The 13,343-nt window shown below is 33.4% G+C and overlaps 2 protein-coding genes across 2 annotated transcripts in view; both read right to left on the reverse strand.

The window, feature by feature from the left end:
- LOC125876682 (WD-40 repeat-containing protein MSI4-like) overlaps positions 1-13,343 on the reverse strand; it is a 1,104,907-nt gene that overhangs the window by 816,030 nt on the left and 275,534 nt on the right. The window lies entirely within an intron of this gene.
- Positions 5,271-7,362, reverse strand: LOC125876687 (uncharacterized). Its single transcript, XM_049557915.1, has 2 exons — positions 7,231-7,362; positions 5,271-5,753 (listed from the first exon to the last, which is right to left on the reverse strand). Exons 1-2 carry the CDS (start codon positions 7,325-7,327, stop codon positions 5,500-5,502), a joined length of 351 nt encoding a protein of 116 aa, XP_049413872.1. The 5' UTR covers positions 7,328-7,362; the 3' UTR covers positions 5,271-5,499.

Below are 13,343 nucleotides of genomic sequence, written 5' to 3' on the forward strand. Positions count from 1 at the left end.
GGTTTTCGGTGTTTATGTCCAGCCCTATTTACTAGGAATGCGCCTCAATTGCATGACTAAGGTCACGACCTTTTCCATGCTTAGCATGGTGGTCTTACACCTCATTCACTTCAGAGAATGGATCTATATTTTTAGCATTTATTAAAAGTTCTTATTCTTCATGAACGGAACACATTCACCTGAGCATATCATCTTATGATATCGTAGTACCTCATTCCACATTCATGTGCATTATTCAATCACTTTTCTTCTTTCAGACATATTATGCACTGCTATCATATTCACTTGAGGGAATGAAGTGATTTCAATGGAATAGGTTTCATGACTGAAGCACATTGTTTGCTTTAATAGTCAATATGTCATCAATATAGTGCATTGAGACTTAATCAAATGTCTTTACAATATAAATGTGTCTTAGGCCATAAATTGATGGGATATGAATTCAAAATCTTATGATGCATCAAAACTTTTAACCCCATGTCTTATTCTTTTGACGCGATAGGACTTGAATCTATCGTCTTACCCTCAACCAATGACATAATATGTCACCCTCAACCAATAAGGTAATATGTCAAAGTGCAATAGGATTCAGCCTCGAGCTTCTAAAATTATTTCCACTTGACAAGTCTTCTGACAATCCGAATCAGAAGACTTGCCAAGTGGAAAATCAATTACATTACTAACAAGTAACAATAATAATATTAAATCAAGAATAAAAAGCAAAAGATTCGTACTACTTTATTTGTGGTGGCTATTCTAATCTTTTATAATATATAACTTAATAAAACACAGACCTCATTAAGAATTACAAGCATACCTATTGACATACACTCACCCACTTATTAAACCGAACAACATCAGTTACCAGTTGTGCACCAAACTTCATAAATTTTCTACTAATATGAAACGGACATATTAAATCAAACTCAATTGGTTAGAAATTCGTGTTGATAATGTGTTATCAAATTATATAAAATAACAAGAAGAATAAAGTAGGAAGAAGAGATAAAACTTCTTATTCCTTTTGAATGATATTTAGGGATTCACAGATCTGATTTACAATGAAGAAAACATATTTATTTATAGGGGAAAGTTGACTTGATCTCCACATAGAATTTCTAACTTTTCTCTAACAAACTCCACATACTAGACATTCACTATAATACAAATATGATATAACATTTTTCACTTTTTTCACTCCACATTATTCATAAAAATTCTAAAACAAAACTTTAATCTATTTTATAGCAAGCACAACTCCAATTTCCGAATATATTTGTCACTTTAAAAATAAAAACTATTTTTTTATATTTTCACAAAAATATAGCCAAATGCCTACTAAATATTCAACTTATTTTACCCTACTTAAATTTAATCTAATCCGCCCATTGACTTCAATATTGATAACTTGTGAAATATCAAACACAAATAATTATTTTACGAAATGTAGTAACAAAAAGATCATTTCGTCGTCTAACAAATCAGTAAGGCGATTCCTTTAATCCGGACCACTAACCACAAAAAATAATTATGTATCAAATCATATCATGGATACTGCCTCTAAATGTAGTAGGATATGAATTAGGTCCAAATTAAACTGATTTTAAGAAGAAATTATATGCTAAAAAGAATTTGAGAGGTGATTAGACAGGATATCACACAACTTTAATTGGTTAAGGACATGATAAGAAGGTATATAAATTGAGGATTAGAATATAAGAGTAGTGGTAGATTAGTCAAGTGTTATCGTACTTCTAGTAGTATGATTTATGTATTCCCTAGTTTTTTCCTCTTCCTTTATCTTTCTTTATTTTTTCTCTCTTTCATGTGTAATAATATTTGTTGTTACACTTGTTATAAATAACTTTTCTATCCTATAAAGACAGATATAAAGTTTGCATACATCTTACCCGTTCCAAAATTCACTTAGGAAGGTTGAAAATGGGTCAACATAAAATGGGTAGTAATTCAACCCGCCCATATTTGATATGAGTAAAATAGATTGGATAACAAATGGGTTGGGTAAAATACTAGTTTACCCATATTTTCATGAGTAAATCGTACTCTACTTAAAAATTCAACAAGGAGAAAATATTTTTGTTTTTTTTTTGGATGAAAAATGTTGAAAATGCTTCATTTAGTTTTATTGTATCATAAAAGTAAAAAAAAAAAAAAAATCCTATAACTTTTCAATATAAAAATAAATTTATGCAATAATAAGGGGAAAATATTTTTAATTTCAAAATAAATGAATATTTGCATTTTAAGACTTAAACATGCTTAATGCATTTTAAGCAATGTCAATACTAATACATGATTTGCTTATTTTACACTATTATTTATCATCCAATATAAAATTAAACAAATAAAAAAATATAATTTTATTAAAAAAAGAAATGTATATTTAAAATATATACTTTTGGAGGGCCAAAGACTTCACATTTTCAATTAGAGAAAAAGGAAGAGAAGTTACAATATTTTTAGTGATATCATGAATTTTGAGTGAAATAAGTTAGAAACTTAACCCATTTGGAAAATCCATATTGTACCCATATTTTACCTATATTTGTATGGGTTGATTATAGGGAAAATTGTATATAATAGCAAACTATTAATTCAAACTAAATGCTATAAATATAGTTTGATTTAATTGTACCTCATAGCAAACTATTGTTATTTAACCTCTCTCCTGGTGAATCTCGCTCGCCACTCTCGTTCTCTCCCTCGCCTCTCTCATTTTTTATACAAACGCAAGTGTATAAAGTACGTTTGTGTTTGTATAAAGCGAGAGAAAATTGTATATATACATATATTTTCGTTCCCCTCTCTCCCCTCTCCCAGATCTCTCTCGCCACTCTCCCAGATCTCGCTCTCTCATTCGCCTCTCTCACTTTATACAAAAACTACAAATTGTATAAAATGTGTTTGTGTTTGTATAAAGCGAGAGAAAATTGTATATATACATATATTTTCGTTCTCCTCTCCCAGATCTCGCTCGCCACTCTCCCAGATCTCGCTCTCTCATTCGCCTCTCTCACTTTATACAAAAAACGCAAATTGTATAAAATGCGTTTGTGTTTGTATAAAGCGAGAGAAAATTGTATATATACATATATTTTCGTTCTCCTCTCTCCCCTCTCCCAAATCTTACTCGCCACTTTCCCAAATTTCGCTCGCTCACTCGCCTCTCACTTTATACAATTGGTCTTTTTGTATATGTATACCAAAACAGATTATACAACTGCTTTCTTTTGTATATATATAGCGAAATATACATATTTATGTTTGCTATAGAGCGCAATTATGCAAAGTTTGCTATAGCATACAAATATGAATTTTGTGTTTGCTATATGTGAAAGTTGCTCTTGATTATATGGGTATCAATCCATATTTTACCCAACCCATTAAAATATGGGCAGGTTACCAAAATATGGGCTCATTTTGCCGCACTAGATTTGGACCTAATTTTTTACCGAATAAAATAGTAGCCGAACCCAGCGTCTGTCTAAATAATTATCCAATTCTGATCATTGAATCAAATACCCATGAAACAAAGAAAGGTACACACAAAGAAGTCATTTCAGAGAACTGTTACCAATATGTGTCTGTTAAATCACTGGTTAATTATTCAAGTCCAGATTAAAACACAGCAGAAACACCACCAATTTTCTAAATTTGCAATATTCATTGTGAAGAATTCATTCATATTCCATGACGTCAAGCAGAAAGAGGAGCTTCAGTTATGAAGGAGGCTTATATTTTCATAGACTGAATGACTGCTCAGAAAAGTTCAACTTGAAATCCAATAAATTAAAGGCCCAAATTCCTTTTGAGTTCTGTAATAAAGAAAATCTAAACATAATTATACTAGAGTTGCATGTTAATACTGAAAACTGAATGGATAGCAAGAATCAACTACTTGTGTCAAAACTACTCTGTCCAAATCTGTAGAAAAGGGATCATGAATCAATCTGAAATCAGCAAAACATGTCCGCCTTGTCAAGAATATACTCAAATCAACTACTACTATATTTATTCATCATCTGATACATGCTATGAACTATAAAATGCACCTTGACTATGATACACAAAGTCCTATTGAATTTCTTTCATTCTCATCCGAAAGAACAGATTTTGGCCAGTTATCCAAGGACAGAGCATTAGGCTCTTATATAACTGTAATAAACTTCATATTCTTACTACACCAGATAAGAAATAATGGCCAAAAATAACAAGGTGGCTGACCAAGTACCGACAGTAAACATAACGATCCATCCACATACAGCTTTTGCACAGTATATAACAATGTCAGGCAGCAAAACATTCTGCACAGAAATCCAAGAACAAATGGAATGTTGTGCAATAGTTATCGGTTCATCCAAACCCTGTAACTTTGGCTCAGATGTGTTAACAAAAATTCACTACACTAGTACAAATAGTAGACTTTGGATACAGTAAATCATATGGATTGCAGTAGGAACCTTTAATATTTAAATCTTGGATCCACCTTTGTCAATAGAATGGCAAAACAAACCACTATCCAAAACCCAGTTCTAACATACACACAAGCATGCAAAAACTTATGAATCAATATTGTCATATGCAAATACTTTTTGTTCTCATCCGGATAGTGGGGTTTCAGGTAGGCAAGAATGTCACATGGGTGTGTTTTGAGGATTATGCAACAAAAGCAAGATTTAGGTTGGCAAATCATTAAACAAAAGTAGAATAAGAAAAAGGTTAGCATTCAAACTGCCAAAACTGCAATACACTGAGAGCGTAAAAAGCTTTTAAGTGATTAGCCTCAGGGTTGTGATAAAGCAATATGAGAACTTGAGAAATACTGAACAGTCTAAGAAAGTGCTTGGAATACTAGATTGGCCAGTTGCAACTAGAGATTATAAATGAACATATACTTTTGGTCCAACATTGAGCGTCCACATCGATGTTATTTTTTTTATGCTATGGCTAGTTGTTTTTCTATTTTTTTCTGGACAGTAGGGTTTGAAGGAAGTTGGTTTGTGAATTTCTTTTTTCCTGGTTTAAGACAAAATTTGACATGGAAAGTGTATATTTGGTGTGCATCTGTTGTTTGGTAACCAAATAGGTCAAGAAAAAAGTTCACATTTTATAAATATTCCTATCAACTAACAAGAATAAACAACTAAAGAATTTTGATAACTCATGAAATCAACACAAATGACCATCTTATGAAGTGCAGTGAGAAAAAGTTCATTTGAATAAACGAAACAGTCGTGAAACTCCATTAGTTTCCTCCACTAGCAATAAAAAATTCTACTGTACCAAATCATCTATTATCTATATTGCCTACTCAAAAAGTAACAGTATCAATTAGATTGAAGGTAACAAAAAAAATATGTCAAGTCATAAATGATGGTAAGCAGCTTAAGAAAATTTTGAATCAAGAAACATTTACGTTACATCAGATCTTCAAGGGTGTAATCTGCTCGTATGAACTGCTTCAGTAGAGCATTTTCTTCATTGAAAATCTTCTTCTCCTCTCGGTTTTGAGGTTTGACCATCCTCTTTCTCTTTTAGCATCCATCCAAAAACACTGCGTTGCTGCTTTACAGAAAGGGGATCTGGCACCTTCACAGGTTCTGGAATAGGAGAAAAGATGGGTTCAAAATTTTGAGGAGCGGGTGGAGTGGGAGTAGTAATCTCAGCTGGAGTAATGGGTTGTCTAGTGATAGCTTTTTTTTCCTTCTTAGCAGGTCTTGTAAAGAGGCAAGCTGCAAAAGTAGAAATAATTGTCAATTTATTTGGAAGTCAAGGAATCTGAGCCATTAGAACATGTACAGAAAGACAATTTTATGTAAAATGCTAGCAGGAATTGGAAGGCAAGTTAATGCCACCTTCCATGACATACTTGATATGGAGCATTTTAGATAGACGGCTCCACACTTTTTTAAACAGGAGGATGGCTCCATACTTAAAGATTAAAACTAAAATGTCACACTTCAGTGAGGGGGAAAAAAGCATTTGAAGGGTGTACTACAAAGGTTGAGTCAATAAAAATGTTTTTCCCTCATAAAATAGTAAGTAAGCAAAGTATCTACGTCATAAACTGAAATAAGGTCAGGTGGAGAAGTGAATCCACCTATAGGTTCAGACTGCTGCATGGTAACTCATTGCCCAAGAACAAGAAGAACTAAGAAGTAGACGTGTCAATTTATCCATTGCATTTATTCTTATCAATAGGTCATGCCGTTGCCTCGTCTTCCACGATTAAACGTTGCATGTATGCTCTAATTAACAGAATTAGCCAAGACCTAATTTGCATCAATAATAATAGGAGCAGAACTCTAATTCTGATAATTGAATCAAGTATCAATGAAACAACATTAACTCAAAGAAATTGCAGAGGATATGTCTAGAAAATCACAAGTCCAACTCAAGGTTTTTGTGGGAGAAAATCCGGCATAGTAGGATTAAAGTTAAACAGAAACACAACTCATCTCAAAGAACTCATTTACATAGACACAAGGTTAGACAGAAACACTGTCAATCCTCTAAATCTGCAACACTCACCTCGAAGAACTCATTTACGTAGACAAGCACAAAGGGGAACTTAAGTGAAGTGAATTTCCTTTTTTATCTTCTAGACGAAACGACTGGATCCCAAAAAACTAAATGGCCCGAATTCTTTCTGTAATAAAGTAAGGATCTAAACATAAGTTACAAGTAGCATGTTTCTGAATGGATACAAAGAAGCAATTATTCCATTCAGGCTACTATGTCAAAATCCATATTTGCAAACGCAGGATCATGAATCAACGGAAATAAGCAACATTTGGAGCTTGTTAACTTTTACTCCCATAAGTCATAAAACATTGTGTCTCCTCAAGGCAAGAAAAAATTAAACACAACCACATTAATTTATCATCCAATACATGATATGCACAACAAAATGCAACCCAGAGCTCAAATCAAATTCTTTCATTTTCATATAAGCAAGCAGATTAAGCACATATCACCATCTCTTAGAAAACTGTGCCAAAATTATTACTCCCACTAAACCAAACCCAACAAGAAACAATGTCCATAAATAAAACATACTACACCCACACACATACAACTTTTGCACAGTAGATAGCAATATCAAGTGGAAACACATTTTTCTGCCAATAAAAGTTAAAACCCTATACAGAAATGCATGAAACTTGTAATACGAAAGGCAAAATAGAGCAGTGAGGTTTAGGATTTTACCACCGAGGCCGAGATTGAAGATGAGAACAGCACGCCAAATAAATTTGGCACCACGCCAGCTATTCAGTAACTGTGTGTGCGAATGAGGAGGATCCATCTCTCTCTCTGATTTCCTTCCAATTGCTGTCTTTTCTAACAAGTCCCTTATTTTTAGAGAAAAAAAATGACAAAGATGGGTTACTAAAAGTATATTTAAGAAAATGAATTTTTATATTTACAGGAATGTTCAAAATGGGAGAAAATTTTAACTATAGAAGTAGGTCTAAAATGGTTTCTTAATTATACACTTAACGGATTTAGTTCTTTAACTATTCAAAAATTTATTATCTTTAGTCTCTTAATTATACACTTACCGGTTTTATAAGTCTCTTAACTATAAACTTACCGATTTTAGTCCTTTAAGTATTCAACAACTTATTAGGTTTGGTCTTTGTCCATTTTTTTAATACAAATAGCTTAGATTTATATTAATCGAAATCTTCGTGAAATTAAATCTTTAATTAATTTTTTAAATTGTTTCTCTATCCCCGTTAGGGGTGCGCATCGGTCGGTTCAGTTCGGTTTTAGGTGTTATTGGTTCGGTTTATCGGTTTTCGGTTTGTAAATACTTCAAACCGATAACCAAACCAATAACATATTTCTTATCGGTTTTTGGTTAATCGGTTTATGGTACTTAACGGTTTGGTTTTCGGTTTAACCAATAAGAAAATACTCATATATATTATATACACGATAAGAAAATTTTCAAATAAACCATATGATTTTTCCAGCATTTGGCATGAAAGTAATAATCATAAAAGTAACAATTATTTTTCTTGCAAGTTTAGACACTGAACACATTTAAAGGAAAAAGTGTGAAAGTAACAATCGTTTAACCGTTAACAAAAAGTGTGAAAGTAACAATCGTTTAACCGTTAACAATAAAACTAGTAAATTTAGTATAGTCTTATTGGGTTATCGGTTTTAACCATTAACAAAAATTATAAAACCGGAAACCGAACCAATAACCCAATAAAAAAATTTGCAAAACCATTTAAAAACCGTTAGCCCAATAACCCAATATCAATAAACCAATAGTGTTTTTTTCGGTTCGGTTTATTGGTTAAATCGGTTTTTGCACACCCCTAATCCCCGTCCTTTTTTCTTCAAACTACTCTTATGAAAAGAACAATAACGTCAACGATTCAAAATTAAAATTAACGAGGAAAGAAGATATAAGTCCTAATTTTATTCAATGGAGAATAAAATTAAGCATGTAATTGTTAGTAATGACTTGAATACACATTTGAATATGATAATCAGTGCGCATTTTATTTAATTTATTCAAATTTCTTTACGTAAAATAAAATGAATAGAATAATAAAATTAATCTATTTAAAAAAAAATTGCAAATCTACCATTTTATAAATTTCAATTTCTGAAAAATTAAACAAATTCTGTTCAATGAAGTCGTTGGAGTACAAACTTTGGATTTAATGGGAAATAATTTTTTTCTTTTTATAAGAAAGTTTAGCATATTCAAGTCATTAGTAGCAATAATATGATTCATTTTATCCTCTGTTGAATAAAATTATGACTTATATTTTATTTTCTCGTGAATTTTATTTTAAATCGTTGAGATTAAGGTTCTTCACATAAGGTTAATTTGAAGAAAAAGTATCGGAGAGAGAGAAACAACAGAAAAAGTTGCTAAAAGATTTAATTTCTTGAGACGTGCATTCCATCAATATAAACCTCAGCTATTTGTATTAAAAAAATGGACAAAAGACTAAACCTGATAAGTTTTTGAATACTTAAAGGACTAAAATCAGTAAGTTTATAGTTAAGGGACTAAAATCGGTAAGTGTATAGTTAAGGGACCAAAGCTGATAAGTTTTTGAATAATTAAAGGACTAAATCCGTTAAGTGTATAGTTAAGGGACCATTTTAGACCTACCACTATAGTTAAGGGACTATTTATGTCATTTTCTCTTCAAAATAGTGTTAACTATGCACTTAATCGTCTTGATTCTTCAACATTGCCAAAAATAAAATAATTTTGATCTTCCATAAAATATTTATCCAACTATCTCCATTAAATTTGACAAGAATTATGAAAAAATTAATGTAATTAGAAAGAACTTACCTCAAGAGATACACACTTCAAAAAAAGGTAGATTAGACTTTTAATGTAGGAATATAGTGTCTCAAAATACAGAAATTGACGAACTCCATCTATTAAAACCAAAGGAGTTTATCGGCTAGGTAAGATACATAAATCTCGATTTTATTAAAATATCACAATAAAAATGAATACATTTATTGTTTTTATTTCACTCTCCAACTGCAACTTTGCTTAATTTTCGTAGTAAATAAATCTTTGGTTCTCTAATGTTTATTGAGGCTAGTGACATGGCAGTTAGTTAGGATGTTATAACTAACTTATAATTAGTTAGTGTTAGCTAGTCATGATAATAAGTAGAGCAGTAATTAGTTGGTTAGAAACTATTGTATAAATAGACTTGTAGATCATTGTTGTAGAAACAATTTCAGTGCAATACAAAGCTTTCATTTTCTTCTCTAAACTGATTTCTCTAAAAGCTTTTGCACTGTTCCAGCTCTAAATCCATGGAGTAATCCATGGTAGCTGAAGTTTACATGGTATCAGAGCTTATGATCGCATATATACACTTCTGCAACCGTCTCTCTCTTTCATCACTATTCAAGTAAACTATCCTCTATTTATTTTTTCTGGATCTAAGCATCAATCTTCATCAATGGCTGATACTTCAGTGCCTCCTATTGATCACAATGATCTGATATTTCTCCAATCTACAAATACCCCTGGAATTACCCTGATTGCTCTGCAATTGAACGACACTGAGAATTACACCTTATGGAGCAGATACATGAAGATAGCTTTACTGGGAAAGAATAAACTCGGTTTTGTTGATGGTAGTTGTGTAAAATCCTCATATACTGGAGTAGTGTTGAAACGATGGGAAAGGTGTAATGCCATTGTATTATCCTGGATCATGAACGTAGTCTCGAAGGAGTTGTTAACTGGCATTGCGTAAGCCTCAGATTCACAAAAGGTTTGGGAGAATTTGAAGGATAAGTTTGACAAGGAGAACAGTGTTCGCACTTTTCATCTGCATAAGGAGATCACTTTTCTCACTCTATTAACTTATTTCTCCAAATGCTTCCTAGCCTACCAAAAACTCGGTTGAAGCTAGTTAGGTCCTCCGGTTAGTCAAGTGTTGACACCGGATTTGGTTGGACCTTCCTTCTTAATGTCCGGATGAACATGCATTCTTTTCTCTACAGTATGGTAGAGTATGGTAAACTTATAACCAATCCAAGAGTAATCTGTGGGATGAATTTGATGCCTTAATTCCTCCTCCTACCTGCAATTATGAGACCTCAAGGATATTTACTGAGCACATTCAGAAACACAGGATTTTTCAATTCCTCACAAGATTGAATGATTCTTATTCTCGAGCCAAGAGTCAAGTATTGATGATGCAACCTTTGTCATCCTTGAATCAGATTTATGTTCTTATTATACAAGAGGAAAGTTAGAGATCTCTTACCTCTGTCATGCCAGATTTGGAGATAGTTGACACCACTGTCTTAATGACAAATCTATACTGTGATTATTGCAAAAAGTCAGGCCATACTAGAGCAGTTTGTAGGAGATTGCTTGGTCAATTCAACGATAAGAATCAGTACAATAGAAACTCTCAGCAGGAAAAATGAGAATTTCAACCTGACAGTTCTTTCCATGATAATAGATCTAAGCTGAAACATAACTCATATCCAAAGACTGATGTAAATTATGTAGCTGAGGATTCTCCACCACAAACTACCACTCATGAGGTTGTTCAACCTATTTTCTCCCCTGAACAGTACTACCAGATTCAGCAGATGATTCTCAAAGGGTCGGATGTCACAACTAATGTGGCCACAGCCACCCTAGCAGGTCCTAACTCTACTAAATCAAGCTCAGGTATAATTCTATCACTATTATGTAAATTGGAGAAAACTCGGTGGGTGATAGATACAGGTGCAACTAATTATATGGTGTCCAACCTAGATATCCTAAATGAGCCACAACAATTATCTAATGTTGGTCAAGTACATTTGCTTAATGGTGAAAAGTCTGGCATCACACATAAAGGTTCAGTGCATATATTGCCAACACAACAAAGTCATGATGTACTTTATATACCTAACTTCCATTTTAACCTGCTATCTGTCTCCAAGCTCACTAAGGAGTTGAATTGTATGGTGGCTTTCTATCCTGAATTATGTATATTTTAGGACCTTTGCAGTGGCAAGGTGTTGGGGACTGGTAGAGAATCAGGTGGATTTTATTTGTTTGGTGATGTTGCTAAGTCACTACACTCCTTCACTTCACTCTTTCCTAAAGCTCAAACTGTTGTCAAAGACACTGCTACACTCAGCATTTGGCATAGAAAACTTGGACACATGCCTTTTGCAGCCTTACAAAAAATGGACAAATTTCTACATAGTAGCCTAGATAAGTCTTGTGGTTTATTTCTTGTATGTCCTTTAGCCAGGCAAACCAAGTTACCATTTACTCTTAGTATTACTCATTCTAAAGTTGTGTTTGATTTGATACATGCAAATGTATGAGGGCCATATAGAATGCCAACTACTGATGGAAAAAGATTCTTTCTAACAATTGTGGATGATTTCTCCAAAGTTACTCGGTTGTTTTTGATGAATTCTAAGGATGAAACTTTTTTGATGCTCAAAACTTTCTTTTCAATGATTCACACTCAGTACAACTCTAAAATCAAAGTTCTTAGAGCTGATAATGGCTCAAAGTTTCTTAACTCCTCTATGTATAATTTTCTTATTGCACAAGGGACTATTCATCACACTACATGTGTCTATACTCCACAACATAATGGAGTGGTGGAGAGAAGACATAGATACATACTTGAAGTAGCTAGGGCCCTCAGGTTTGAGGCTGCCATACCTCTATGTTTTTGGGGTGACTGTGTGCTTACAACAGTGCATATTATCAACAGGCTTCCTTCATCTGTGCTAAGGAATAAATCCCTTTTTGAGTTGTTTTATCACACTTCCCCACCTCTTGATCATCCCAGTGTTTTTGGATGTTTATCATATGCAGTAAATGTTCAAATGAGGGATAAGTTTGCTGCCAGAGCACTTCCTGCTGTATTTATGGGTTATTCAGCCACTAAGAAGGGTTATAAACTGTATGATTTGCATTCTAAAAGGTTCTTCTTCTGTTTATCCCTTTAAACACGTGATTCTTAGTAATGATCCTATATTTCATGTCATGGACTTTGCTGATGATGTTCCAGTAGACCATATAGTCCATACCTGTTGTTCCCCCTCCTACTGCACCAGTACATGCAGACCATCCAATAGTTGTTGTGCCTGAGGCTCCACTAAGAAGATCACACAGACCTAAGTCTACACCCAAGTGGTTTAATGAATATGTGGTTAAATCTTGTATCTATCCTATGTCTGACTACCTGAGTGATGATATAATCTCTCCTGAGTATGCCACCTGCCTAGCTGCTCACACCTCTGAAATTGAACCTAAGACCTATCATGAGGCTGTTCATGATGACAGATGGGTTCTTGCTATGAAACAAGAGATTGTTCCTCTTGAAGAAAATGGTACATCGGACATTGTTGATCTTCCTCTAGGAAAGAATGTTGTGGGTTGCAAATGGGTGTTTAAAATCAAGTATAAAGCTGATGGTCAGATTGAAAGGTTCATGGCAAGGCTAGTTGCAAAGGGATTTAGCCAAAATGAGGGTTTTGATTACCAAGAAACCTTCTCCCTAGTTGCTAAGATGGTGACTGTCAGGTCTGTCCTAGCTGTTGCTGCCTCTAAACACTGGAATATCTATCAAATGGATGTGTACAATGCCTTCATTCAAGGTGATTTGGTTGAGGAGGTTTATATGCAGATTCCTTCAGGATTTCTTAAAGGTTCTCATCACAAGGTTTGCAAGCTAAAGAAGTCTATGTATGAATTGAAACAGGCTTCCAGGTAATGGAAATTGAAGCTCACTGCAGCTTTGCAGGATTTGGGGTTTGTTCAGAGTCATTTTGACTACTCTTTG

This window comes from Solanum stenotomum, chromosome 9 (assembly GCF_019186545.1).
Source record: "Solanum stenotomum isolate F172 chromosome 9, ASM1918654v1, whole genome shotgun sequence".
NCBI classification, from domain to species: Eukaryota; Viridiplantae; Streptophyta; class Magnoliopsida; order Solanales; family Solanaceae; genus Solanum; species Solanum stenotomum.

Coding starts and splice junctions, on each gene's coding strand:
- LOC125876687 (XM_049557915.1), bottom strand. CDS start 7,327: ATGGATCCTCCTCATTCGCACACACAGTTACTGAATAGCTGGCGTGGT. Junction 5,754..7,230: donor CTTCAATCTCGGCCTCGGTG/GTAAAATCCTAA, acceptor CTACTTTTGCAG/CTTGCCTCTTTACAAGACCT.